Source organism: Fusarium subglutinans, assembly GCF_013396075.1.
Source record: "Fusarium subglutinans strain NRRL 66333 chromosome Unknown NRRL66333_c0000211, whole genome shotgun sequence".
In the NCBI taxonomy this organism is placed as follows: Eukaryota; Fungi; Ascomycota; class Sordariomycetes; order Hypocreales; family Nectriaceae; genus Fusarium; species Fusarium subglutinans.
Genome location: NW_023502274.1, coordinates 1 through 13356, shown reverse-complemented (window position 1 = coordinate 13356; position 13356 = coordinate 1). Strand labels below are relative to the sequence as shown.

The 13356-nt window shown below is 45.0% G+C and overlaps 4 protein-coding genes across 4 annotated transcripts; 1 reads left to right on the top strand and 3 right to left on the bottom strand.

Annotated features, from left to right (window-relative positions):
* Window positions 1-832: 832 nt before the first annotated feature.
* On the top strand, window positions 833-2688 carry FSUBG_11268 (uncharacterized protein; the record flags this gene model as incomplete). The annotated part of the gene is made up of 3 exons (XM_036675932.1): window positions 833-1415; window positions 1466-1944; window positions 2032-2688. The coding sequence occupies 3 exons, from the start codon at window positions 833-835 to the stop codon at window positions 2686-2688; spliced, it is 1719 nt and encodes a 572-aa protein (XP_036533228.1).
* Window positions 2689-2809: 121 nt separating this feature from the next.
* FSUBG_11267 (uncharacterized protein) lies at window positions 2810-3982 on the bottom strand (the record flags this gene model as incomplete). The annotated part of the gene is made up of 1 exon (XM_036675931.1): window positions 2810-3982. One exon carries the CDS (start codon window positions 3980-3982, stop codon window positions 2810-2812), a length of 1173 nt encoding a protein of 390 aa, XP_036533227.1.
* Window positions 3983-5194: 1212 nt separating this feature from the next.
* FSUBG_11266 (sdr family) lies at window positions 5195-6979 on the bottom strand (the record flags this gene model as incomplete). Its single annotated transcript, XM_036675930.1, has 7 exons — window positions 5195-5416; window positions 5540-5638; window positions 5817-6510; window positions 6556-6702; window positions 6751-6829; window positions 6884-6915; window positions 6975-6979. 7 exons carry the CDS (start codon window positions 6977-6979, stop codon window positions 5195-5197), a joined length of 1278 nt encoding a protein of 425 aa, XP_036533226.1.
* A 791-nt stretch (window positions 6980-7770) lies between these two features.
* Window positions 7771-11219, bottom strand: FSUBG_11265 (hydroxylase; the record flags this gene model as incomplete). Its single annotated transcript, XM_036675929.1, has 6 exons — window positions 7771-8220; window positions 9202-9427; window positions 9477-10123; window positions 10172-10542; window positions 10590-10861; window positions 10918-11219. The coding sequence occupies 6 exons, from the start codon at window positions 11217-11219 to the stop codon at window positions 7771-7773; spliced, it is 2268 nt and encodes a 755-aa protein (XP_036533225.1).
* Between the last annotated feature and the right edge of the window lie 2137 nt (window positions 11220-13356).

The following is a 13356-nucleotide window of genomic DNA, read 5'->3' as shown; positions in this document are numbered from 1 at the left end:
TAGTTGAGATCTAATGGGTCCATCATCAATATTCCCTCCTCACAGTTGTGTTGGTAAGGCGGCCAAGGCAGTCAGAGTAAAATCTAGAACAGCAGTAATTATTTTTCAGCTTCAGCAGTCTTTCACCTTTATCGATGCAAAGCAAGGTGTCGGCTGTGATGGTGGGGGAGGGGTGAATATTATACTGCTTTCAATTGGCTATATCCGAGAAAGCTGCAGTAGCGGCTTCAACACAGATGTGTAAAGGAGGGTCGGAACAACACATTTGTGTCCATACTAAAGCCACAGCACGTGCGATTGGTCAATCTGCCCTGTATTTAGGGGGGCTCTCGAGAAGGTCTACCATGGACTAGACCGCACGAGGTTGTCATGAAACTGTTATTTTCTAGGAGAAATTGCACAAGGAGACTAAGCTGTAGCTGCGTCATTTGCCATTCCATCAAGTGATTGCCTGAACACAGTTGTGTAAAGTTGTTCTTGCTGTCGATACGTACACTTGTAGTATCGCCGGACTTCCGGGGCACCAATCTTGTTTCATAGACATCCTTAGGTAGATTTATAAAGATTTATGCAGGTTTAGCATAATTTAGGATAACTTTTGCTAAGCCCTGAAACACCTGCATCTTACAGTGGCTTGTAAATCTGCCAACGCTAAACCCACTCCCTGCAGCGCTGAAACCCCTCTCCATTGGTGCGAACTGCCAGTGAGCGTGCCACGAACACTGAAGGACGTCACTTATGTTTATCCATTTTCTCACCATGCATCCCATGCTTAGTACACCGTTGAGCTGATGAATACAAGTCCTTTATGAGAATGCTTTACCAGACTGCTATGAAGGGATCCGCATCAATACGCCACTTGTTTTTCACTGCAGTCCTGTTTACAGGAATAATCGTCGACTCGACGGGGCTAGAGTTCATGGCAGGCCAGAACTTCTGTCCATGGCTCCAGCTAACCCAGCCGCTGGAGGGCGGAGAGGAGTCAGGTATTGAGCCGTCTTTTGCAACCTCGGAAGCGAGCTCAGAACTGTTTACGTCACAGCATTCTATGGCCTCTCTATTCGACGTGGACTTTGGATCAGGTTTCTCAACGCCTATAACATCATACACAACGCACGAGAAAAGTTCGCAGACACTCACCTTCGCAGAAGCACTCTATCTTACCCAGAAAGTGGATCGTGGGAAAGAAAATACAGATAGATTTTATGCCGAAACGCAACCACAATACTGCTCGCTCGATATGCTTTCGAATACGAATTTTCCATCGAGGCAAGGATCTATTGATAAAACTGAATATATCACGTTGTTTGATGCATCAGCGACCTACAGAAGCTATGGAAAGGATACATCAGACCGTTTATCTAGTAAAAAGGTGATCGGACCTTCTTCTGCTTTGCTGTTAACATATGGCATAGGTGAGACAACTCACCGTTGAATATCTATCTGTCCACTGACCACGAAGCAGGCGACCATCTAGAACCATTCCAGTCAATTGAAGAGGATCTACCGCCATCAAGAGAACAGTCGATACCTCTGGGTCCCACTGAGACGTGCATCGGCGATGAGGATGGAAGCCCTTGCCCGTCAATGATTGAAAGTGATGATTCCAGTGTGGAGGACATTGAATTAAGAAAAGCCTTCGCTTGCCCTTATTTCCGGCTCGATCCTGTTCGACACATTGAATGTTTGAGCCGTAAGCTGTATCGCATTCAAGATGTCAAGCAACATCTATCTCGGCGCCATTATATCAAGCGGGACTATTCAGATAATACGAGGGGCGTAAATCCAAGAACACAGAAGGTTCTCAAGCTCCGCTTAGATAGAAGACTGTCACCAGAAGGACAATGGCACGAGATTTGGAGAACGCTGTTTGATGGGACATTGCCTAGGGAAGGGCCTTATCTGGGTAACTCTAAGGAAGAGATTGTCGGAAGTATGATTGCGGTATGTAAACAGGGAAGCAGTCGAGTTGTTCCAGGGATATTGAGAAGTCTGGGCCTTTCAAGTGAGAAAGGAAAGTCTGTTCAACAGTTAATGGAGCAGCTTTTTAGCGGGTTTCAAGCATTATCCGATGAGCAATCGAACTCTACGGAGACGGAGAAGCCTCCGACATGCGGTGGCGTTGACTCGATACCAATGACACCAAAGGATATGGAGTTTGAATTTGACTTTAACGTACCACTGCATCGATCTCCCCTGCCAGAGATTCACGATTCTTACTCTAGCAAGGACATGACGGAGTTACAGGAATCCAACTCGGTAATTCCCACCGAACTACCAGATTATGCCACTTTTGAGGGAAACGGGGAGGACGACATCTTGATGGGGTATCAATCTGAAAAACAGCTGGACGCAGATGTTCAAGTGAAGCCAGCTTGGCTACCGAATACTGCACTTCACACGCCTAACGTAATTGAGCGCTCGGAGACGGCTTGTGCTACTATTAACACCGAGCACACCGGAAAGTCACTGACTTGTTTGACTCATGTCCTTGAGGAAACGAATGATCCCGACCCATATGAGTATGTTGACGCCTGGGCATGCGACTACTGCGGATTCGAATACATCTTCAGACCTAGAGGAGCGAGTAGCGACATGTTGTGCTTTAATTATCCATGCCTAGGCCGGCTTCCCGGCTGCTACTACGATTCAGTTTACAAGGCACGGGTCAGGAGAGACAGGTTGTAGGGCCTTACTGCATAGAAAATTCCAATATGAGAGACAAGCCAATTTTACATTTTTCCAAATACTCTTGTAGTCGAGGCTTGTTACGCGTCTTCCTAAGGTCATACTTCCAGATATATTAAAGCTAATACCATATAGACCGATAATGAGGCCCCCCAATAACCCAGAAAGATTCTGCCACTTTCCATTGCTCAGGGTTTATTTCAAAAACGTCCTCACAATCCACCCATGGGCTCCATCTATGTTTCTCTACCGTTCCAATCTCATAGAGATCAATACCAGGAACCATGAGAACATTGGGGTGTGGACTGTCCAAGATGCTCTCAAAGCTCGATAGCACAAACTGTAACTGATCTTCAAGGGCCATACTCTGGAGATATAGAAGCATACCTAGCCCTTCTGATGTGAGGTAGTGCACATATTTGTTCACCTCGATCTGTTCGCAATTTTGTAGTCGCCACTTTTGCCGGTCGTCCGCCACTTCACCGTTATCCTGGTCCTTGCCATTAATGGCTTTCGTGCTTGCACTCAGATGGCGGTTTATATTCTTCATCATGGTGCAATGCTGATCGTAGATATAATAGGCCACTGAATAGAATCTTAGTCTCTCGTCAATCCGGTTTCTTGGCTCTGAACCACATAGACGCGGCGAAAATAGGAGTCGACGAATGCTCTCATCCCTCGGAAATAACGGCTGCTCCATGTGAAAGAAAGCTTGGACATAGCCTTCGAAACGACAGGCTGCGTTGATGAAGCTCTGGCGCTCCTCCGGGGAGGCTCTAGGCCAATCTGCTGGCTGTAAATAATATCCAAATATTTGTTTCAGAGCCTGGAAGATATAGCTTGTTGTTAGCCATCCAACATCGATGGCAAGAGTTGAGAGTTCGCAGATGGTTGCGAGTGAAGCCCGGTGAGACACATGGTGATGGGTGTTGTGGCTGCGCATACAAGACTGCAGAATCGGGCTGATGATTTGTTCGCGATGCTGTGGCCTAGTATCATTGAATGCGGGATTTTTCTTAGCATGGCGGAGTCGAGCTGCGAGTAAGTAGGCAGTTGAAACATGACCTCCACAAACTTCCATAATCTTGGTCGTATGCGGCGTCATCACTTGCTTCCTGTTATCAAGAAAACAGTGTAACAACCGAGGATCGGCGCGAATCATGGCGGAAATATCCTGCGGGGTATCGACATATTTCATAATCGCCACTCCGAGCTCGACGGGCAGATCCTGAAAGCTTGCCATGGCAGGCGCTGTGGAGGAAATGATGGTCGAGGATGGAGAAGGGCAAGGCATTTCTGGAGAATCGGAATGATTGTATAGTTAGATATTAAGCTTTCAGAACTTGCCACGCTGTGGATCATATACAGTCCTATAGGTGTTATTTGCAGTTGAGACTTTTGGCTAAGAGCTTAAATCAGCAGAAAGAACTTAGTATAGCCTTTTGCAAGCAAAACCTTGACGTCGTGGTAGTTGAATCTGACCAATAGAGACGGGCATTATCGTTATGAGTTTCCAGTCGATACCTTCTCATGTACGGAAGTATAATTTCCCAATATTCTTGAGAATCAATGAAGGAATATCACCTGCCCCTTCACAGTACTGTGGGAAAGCATTTTAAGATTCAAGACATTCCTTCTTCCCGTGATTAACTCTCCTTAAGCATCATCATCACTGCCGTCGTCATCGCATCCTGTCATCAGAATAGCAGGACACGATGTTCTTTTGATCCCATACAGATTACCATACAACAATTAAACATTATGTCCGATCCGACCATGGCTTTTCAGCCCAAAGTTCAACGTTATCGACAGCAATTATCCGATAGGTGTTGATAAACGCGGGTCCACTATCCTAAGGGATGATAAAACTGAGGTAAACTTAGCATAGCTTAGTATAGACTTAGGATACCTTAGACTAGGCACCCAAGGTTCGTCTCAAGCTCTTCTTACTCCCGGCCACCAGACTTCGCAATATTCGGGTGCCACCTTCACATAAGATTCTCATTTGCTTGAGCACGGGCAGAGACAGACCTTGCGAACACCTGGCATTTGACGACCAAGAATGTAGTGTCTCTTGCAGTTTGTAGAATTTTCGCCGTATCCGTTCCAGTAAATTTATTATTGTCTGTTTTGTACATGCGGTAGGCTGTGACTGCGTCTATCGTTGAGCCATCGTTGCTGATATCAGGTTCTGTGCCGTAAGTTGTCATGCGGCGAAAGTCGTACTCCTAGGTACTCAATTGACAATGCTGCAAACACATACAGTTCTTCATAACAGTCGTTTGTAAATAAAGCATGTTAGTAAGAGGACTAGATTCTGTATCAACGATTGCACTCTTTCAGCCACAGACCTCAACTGCAAAAAAACAGCACATATAGCTCACAAAAACTATTGTCAATGAATCTACCATTCCCTTTGACTTACACGGCCCTCGCATTGAATCCAGCCCTCGACACGTATGATACCTCCTCTCTACGACATCGCATTTCTCTGTCAGCAACCCAATCAGCTAGCCTCGCCCAGTCCCGATTCCTTTTTATCGTTCACTTCACCTTTAGCAAGCTCTTTTCCCTTTCTAACTTCAGGGGACTTGCTAACGTTATCTGATTTGCCAACACTCATACTGCATGGACTCACATGTCCCACAACGGCGTTGGCATTGAGCTTCGAGGGCGAGTCTTGTTTTGGCTGAAAGGCTTTGATGCTAGGCGTTGGAGAATTGTCTGTCTGACGATCTGTTAGCTTAAGTCTCTTTTCAATTCCTTTAATTATCCTTCGAGATGTTTTAAGAGCCCGATTTTAACCCTTCGCCTATGGCCAGTATATGCTGACGCTCCGCCCATGACTTACAATTTCTCCAAATTTCCATCCAAATTTGACTGCAGCTCCTTCATAATTCTTCGCCCTAGAAGTCAATTGGAAAGTCTCTCTCTGCTGGGGACTGTTTCCCTGATAATGCGTTAGCTTCACCCTCCTTTCGACTTTACTTTTGCCCTTCATCGAAAGTCAAGAGTCCTGATATAAGAGTCCTGATATAGTCCATTGTCTCTTTGTCTTAATGTTTTCTCTGCTCATAACTTACCTATTCACTAAGTTTCCCACCGAAGTTGAAAAACGGTGCTTTTACCGTCTTTGCGCCGGTTGCCGATTGAATCGGCTTGCTCTTCTCCTGCGAAGGAAAGATCAAAGCAAGGTTATTAGGCTCCAAGTATTCATCAATGCTTTCCACACGGATCGGTGAAGATATGCTCTTCCTGAACTTGTCTAACAACAGGATCCGAATTTCTGCCTGGGTTTGAAGGAGTGTATCCCAATCTGTTGATGAACCGAGCAATTTCGCTGGACTGCCAAAGTGTTCCACGATAAAGTGCATGGAGAAGTTTCTCAACTTGGAGCCGGGTGAAGTGTTACTCCATACGTACTGCACATCATCGCAGGTCATAGGCCGTCCGAAAATTGGTCTTGTGTGCTGTTCATAAAGACGACGCATTGCGTAGTTTTTGAACTCGACAGATCGAAGCTTATCACTAAGAACCCAACCTTTCGCATCGGCATTTTCAATCGATACTGACGAAGAGGACTCATAGCTTCCATAGTACATCCACTCCACAAAAAGGCCAAACACATCAGGTGGATGGTTATGAAGCCTAATTCGCTTATTGGATTCCTGAAGAATCAAAGAGCAGGTCTCTTTTAGGTAAGGCGAGTAATGTGAGACCAGATTTATGGGAAGACACCATGTCTTGAATGAGTCTGCTTCATCCCCGTTCGACGATGGTGGTTTTGTTCCGACTTGAATCTCCACTCCGTTGCCTTGAAGTCTGTTTGAATTAGCCATGTCTTAGTTCCTGTAATAATGGACATACAGTTGCATTTTCCCTTTGTCAACTAATGTCTTTTTGATTAACAGTCTCGAATCGGGCGCGAAAAAGCTCTGAGCATTCGGATTGACGATCTGTGAAGCATTACGCCCCTTGCCATGCTTATAGTCCTCGAGCCTATGTTCCTCGAGGCTAAAACTTTTATAATCCGGGTGAAAAGAAATTGTTTTAGATTCACACAACTCATTGTGTATGCGATCTTGTACGGGGTCGGTAGGCACTGGCTTGTCCCATGTACCAGGTTTCGGGTTGTTAGTGCCTTTTATTGTCCATTAGTATACACCATCTAGAGGGATATTATTCAAAGCCATACTCTTCTGGATAGGAATAGAGCCAAAAGAAAAGCTATGTATTGTTAAAAATTACCAGGCAGATAAAAGATTATGTACTATAAAGAGGCTTACCTCATTGTGGATTCTGCTGGCTGCGACGTCACGTAGTAAGGTAGTGAGTAAGTGAATTTGAAGTGTATAAGAGAGATTATTATAATCTGATATGTGTTGCATGGGAAAACGTAGTCCCTTTATTATCCCGACCTCGTCAGAGCGCTATGACTGGGACACGTTAAGCGCTGTGAACAACCGCTGAGCACACCAATTAAAATATAGAGGCTAAGTCAGGATGCCGGCATCGAAAGTGAGATCTGCTACCCCTCTCTCAATAGGTATAATGTAAGCGCTCAAGCTCTGTTATCACTTGTTTTTCCTGTTGGTTCTTGTTCAGCTGAATACGCAGGCTCCATAATCCCACCTTGACAGGCCTCTTATTGGTCCAATGATGGTTTATCTACAGCTAAGCGCCCTTAACACCTATTTACCCTTGAGGTGCTGGTATTGAAAACTTAAAAACGCAACAGGAATACCGAGGTAGAGAAGCATAAATAAGCAATAGGGGCGCGATAGGAGACTTTAAAATTTGCTTGCTATAGTCTGCTGGTGGAGGACATCAGTCTTGGAATCCATGAGTTTACTTCAATTGCCGAATTCTTTGCAGAAAAAGACCAGCCATGGTCCAATCCCTAACGCAAAGGGTAAATTATCTTTATCCAGTGCCGCAATGATTTCTGACCCAAAATGATTGGGCTTATGCCTCTGTTTTATGGAGAGGTCTATAGAAAAGAAAAGATGAAAAGATGGTTCGAAATAAGGTAGCAGATCCTGGGCATATCTTAGATCCTCAGCATACAATCCAAGTCTATACTCATAGTAGCCCAGTGTCAGGACTCAAGCTAGAGATGACATGCTCACGCCAGTAATCAACGCCAGCAATCATCGCGCCAGGCCCAGCCAGTCCAAGAACACCAAGTGAGGTTAAGCCTCCCGTGACAGCCTGCTTTGTCCTCACAAAGCCGAGTGAGCGTAGTTCCCAGACAGCGTACAAAGAGTAGGCCAGGGACGACGCGGCGCTAATTGTCCCTGTATTTGAACCGAAAGGGGCCACTTGCGATATGGCCGACAAGGTCCAGTCGGTGGTTGATACAGTTTTGGCAACGACGGGAGCAGCCAAACAGAGAGCAAGCGCGATACCATGGGAGAACTTCAGGGGCGTTACATCCTCATTCGTATACACTTGAAGCTCGGATGGGGGAGCATAGTTGATGGGCCTGTCTTCAACCTTCGTGTCGGCTTTCTGTTGTCCATTGTTGGCCGTCTTGGAACAGATAGCTAAGTTCTGTCCGCTGGATTAAGCTCTTAGCCACAAGTCTTAACTACAAATAACACATCTAGCTCATAACTTAAACATTATACTAAATAACTAACTAATTACTATAGCTAAAGGCTAAAAAAAGGAAAACCTAGATTATAACTCTTTAGCTGCCCTTAAAGGTATATAAAATACTTTAATCTATTAGCTAAGAAAGGTTAGCTTAATACTATAAATACCCCTAATCTTTAAAATAGTAACTCCTATACTAATAAGAAAAATCTTTACTTAATATCCACCCCCCTAGATAGTAGCTATTAATAACTATACTAATAAGGCTATAGTTATACTATAAGCTACATTTTAGTATAGGGATACCTTTAAAATTATAAATAGCTATAAAGACCTTAAGAAATACTTTAAAAAAGCTATACTATTAATCTATATATAGAACTTTTATTAGCTTAGTAGTAAATTTTTTATTAACCTTACTTTCTTTAACTATAAGACTATTATCTATATAATAGCTTATAGTAAATTCCTTATAAGAGTTATTTAAATTACCTAGTAAAAGAAAAGTATACTATTTACCTTAAAGAAAATAAAAATAAAAAAGAAAGAAAAAAAGAAAAAGGCTATATAGCTATTATAGTAAAATCTAGCTTAGATTATATCTATATTTAAGGTATAGATAGTAATTTAGCTAAGAAGGACTTCTAGATATAGTATATAGCTATTAGATTTATTAAGAAATACTAATATATAAGAAAAGCTTAACCTAAAAAAAGTTTTATAATAATATATATATTAGTGTAATTAAGGAAGAAGGTTAGAAAGAAGGTTTAGGGCAATTAGAAGGTAGTAGCAGAGTTAAGTTTATAAGTCAGTTACAAGGTTAGAAAATACACTTCGGGTTTAACACAATGAACGGATAGCAGCAAGTCCTCTAGTGAAGACAGCACAAAGCAAAGGGTATGCCTGCCACACCGCCCCGACGTAGTGCCTAAGTTTGGAATCTCTGATCGGCAACAGTGCTGCCACCGTTGGTGCCACGTAGCCTAAGAGAACACCTGGAACGACGGACTTGGCCATCTTGGGGTCAACAGGTCTGTGGATGGTGGACTTGGTGGAGAAGAGGACAGACGACAGACAGAAGAACGGTAGCACTGAGCTCGGACCAATGAGTGAGTATATGAGGGAGTATACTGTTGTCCTGATTTATGTTAGTGACTGTGCAGAGATATCATGATCATAGAACGTACCATGACAATGGGTTTAGTGAGTTTCCACGCCGAGAGCCTTCGATGAGCCAGCTTGAGAGAACAGGGACTAAGCTGATTAGGCCCGCCGTCGAGGTCTGCCCAACTATCTTTCCCAAAAGGCCGCCAGCACCCCATTGCTGAAGAACGTTGTAGAGGACTCCCGTCCCAGATCCAATGTCCTTGTTCTTGAGGGCAGCAAAGAGCGACAGCCCAAGAGTGCCGGTTGCCAGAACCCACGGGACTCGCCTAGCTAGACCGCCCTTGATGGGCTTCGCAGGTAATTCGTCCTCAAATGGAACAAAGTGCGGTCGTTTTGGGACAGGAATGCCTTGGATCCTCGTAGCTTCGCAGCAGATCGGGGTGACAATGTCAATAAAAGCGTCTGGGCCAAAGAGAGAAACAAGAGGCTTGAAGATGAAGCGAGCGAATGGGAAACGCTGGCTGATCATCATCTGGAGCGAATGTGCTTGCTCGACTAGACTTTTAGCCCGCTCGTAGCGGAGGGCGTGGACCTCTGATAGTGCAGTGTCTATCTGAGAGACCGAAAGGCCTTCAGGGCTGAGTTTCAGTTGACGAACCAGGGCATTGACGAGGAGTGCTGCGGACTCCATGGCTCCATTGCCGCCTTGGCCAGATGCCGGATCAATCTATCCAACATATTAGTAATAGAAGAGCTTCCATGTGAGTTAACATACCTTGTGAGCCGAATCTCCTATCGTAACGATGCGCTTGTAATGCCAGCGATCGAAGACATACTCCTCAAGTGGAACTAACGTCGACATGATCTTCCGGTCATACAGCTCACCAAAAGTAACGTCTCGGGTGATATGATCGCCATGGTGCTCTTTCACGAGTCCCTCTTCATCGGCCTTGGTGTATTTAGAAATGTCCTTCCCACGCATTGTCTTCGGAAGACCGTCGAACAGAAACCAATACGTTCGGTCTCCTGGTGCGGCTATAATTAGATACGCGTGGCCATCGCCAACTACCATCTGTTGGCTTCGGTAACCCAGAGCAGAGGGTCGTTTCGAGATTCCAAAGATGCATCTCGTCGAGACTGGGACGCCTATAGGAAATGTGAGCGAGATAATTACGGCATGTAGTGAAACGTACGAGAGTTTTCGTCTTCGGGGAAGTATCCTGGACTCTGTTGCTTTCCAAGACGCCACATCTCATCTCTTACTACGCTATGGATGCCATCTGCTCCCACGATGATGTCGCCCTCGTATACAGAGCCGTCTTGGGTGTAAGCCTGGACTCCGCCCTGGACCAATTCCACGCGAGTAACCCGCTTCTTGGTCAAAACTCGATCTTTGTGTTTCAGATTCTTGTACAGGACCTGCAACAACATCTGCCGATCGATGAAGATTGAGGGATAGCCGACCCTTGTCTCAGTCAGTAAATCCTTGCTGTGAGAACTTTGTTGAGCTTTTCGTGTTACCTCTTTTCAAAGTGGACTGACAGACTGGTCGATGAAGTAGCGGCAAGTGGGAGGCCATCGGGCCCATACATGCCCCCAATAGTGTAGCGACAATCCCCAGCAATGTCGAGAATAGGCTCGAAACATCCAAGCTGATCAAGGATGCGGAAGCCGTTGGGCAGGATGCCAATGCTGGCACCGACTTGAGGGGCTATCTGAGGATAGGCTTCAAGAAGGACATAGTCTATGTCGAATTGCTCAAGCATGTTGGCAACGGACAGCCCAGCGACGCTGCCACCGGCGATGATGACTCTGAATCCCATGGTTATGATTTGTGGAGGTGTAGTTCTTAGGTGATTTTACTGCTGAACTTGAAACGGCATGAGATCATTATATATATGCGTAATGATAGAGACGCAGAGGCCTCGTCAATGGGGTTTCGGGCTTGATCGTATCCGTTGCCCGAAAAAGGAGCGACATTAGACTAACAAGAGTCCGAGCTTCAAACTACCCCTGTCCTGTTAAAGATAATTACACGCAACGTTGTTTCCACTCTACCTTACTAAGCGGAGCTGTCAACAGAAGCATCAAATTACAAGTATTCGGGCTCTCGAAAACGTGCTGAGAAATGATCCCCTATAACCGTATCAGCCTCCTCAAAACTGTCTACGAGCGCTACCGTATGAGCAGCCCTTTCGTCACGCTTTAGTCTCGGGTCGCCGCGCTCGAAATAGCCATACCTTACATTGTACAGACAAGCAACAAGTGCCGGCGCTTGTGCTACACTAGCTTCATCCCGGACTAGGCTGCTCGAGCAACACCAGGGATCCGAGCTGTCTCTCCTTGATGCCGATTTGTTGATGTATGTTCAGGGCGATGCATGAGGGCTCACAGATTGTGATACGTCACCAGTTATATGCACTAAACAGGTTCATTCTCTAGAACAAATATGCAAGGCCTAGCTACATCTCATTGACTTGACTTCTTAACGATGGTATCTCATTCATAATGAAGCATACAGTCAATGATAGAATCTGTATATCTCACTGTGTAGCTAAAATATTGGCAACTTTGTCCCACATAACATCTGCCCATTATCTACAAAGAAATCTTAACTGCTCCAATCTGTACAAGGATTTCAAATAGATCAGGTAGCCCCTGCTCTTCAATAATCTTCCCCTCCGGGAACGTGAAGAGGTTCGTCTCAACTATTTCAAAGCTTTTCCCAGAGGGCGGGAATCCCATAAAAAGACCAGTCTCGGTGCCGCTGGTTTTGGAGCACAGCACCACTTTGTCTCCTTCTGTGATTGTCTGCTCGACGCTCCGTCGAATATATGGAAAGGCGGTGCGCATCATGCCTAGCATTTCTAGATATCCGCCGACGCCCTTCGATAGTCATTTGGGCTGATTCGTGGATGACTCCTTCGCCAATAGTGGCGTTAGCTGAGTTGATGAACTTGACGAATCAATGAATGGCTTCTGAGTGAGATATGTCGCAGAGCTTGGCTAGGAAGAATGTATAGAGAATCTTTCTTTTATGTGTTGTTTAACTAGTTGAAGGATTTTGTAGCCACTCGTTATCTAATCGGTGATCTTCTATAATGGCCTAGAACTCTATTTGAAGCAGCATCTGCAGAAGCGGTATCCATCTTGGGATGGTGACTTAGCGGGCTCTGTAGTCGGCACGGTCTCGGGGTCACGTCGTTCAAACGGGACTAGCAAGACACCCTACTCCGTAATTTACCGAGGTTTGAAGCTAACTTGATATGTTCTGAACACTTTTCGCGCGATAATTTGTATTTTTTCCACTGAGGAACTCTATTAATAACTCCCGACGCTTGCGAGTCTGCCTCCCTTACACTTTCACCCTAACCTGAGCTTGCTTGAGCTTTGAAAGGTTTGTAGGGGGGCGAGGTGAAGAGCCCCGGAGGCTGCCTAGATGTTGAGTTGGTCTATAGTAAAGACCAACAAACAAGGTCCTGGGAAGCGTTCCCCGTCTAATAGCTTCTTTCAAGGGCAGAGCAGTCACAATTACTGGTTCTAGCACTTTGGCTTTAAAACGACCGGATACATCATCAAGCTCGACGCTGCCAGGCTAATCATAGCAGTGCGCTCCACTGAAATGAAGCCACCAAAGGGGTCCTTACAGTGTCTACTGTCTACCAGCCGTTGTCCGGCCCTTTTGAAAGTTTGGCATTAGGTTTAGCCAGCTATGCCAGCGTCGGGACATTTGCCCTATACGCCCTATACCCGTTAGGTCGAGCCGGGGGGGGGGGGCCAACTAAGCTTGCTTAGTTGGGCACAAAGCCCCAAGATATGTATAAAACCTGGGACAGAAGGTCCTGATAAGATAAGATATAAAAATATAAAAATATATTTATAAAATAGTAAATAAAATAATTAAAAATTCTAGAAAATTATCTTTATATATTATAAGCTATATAGAAGAATAAATTTTTT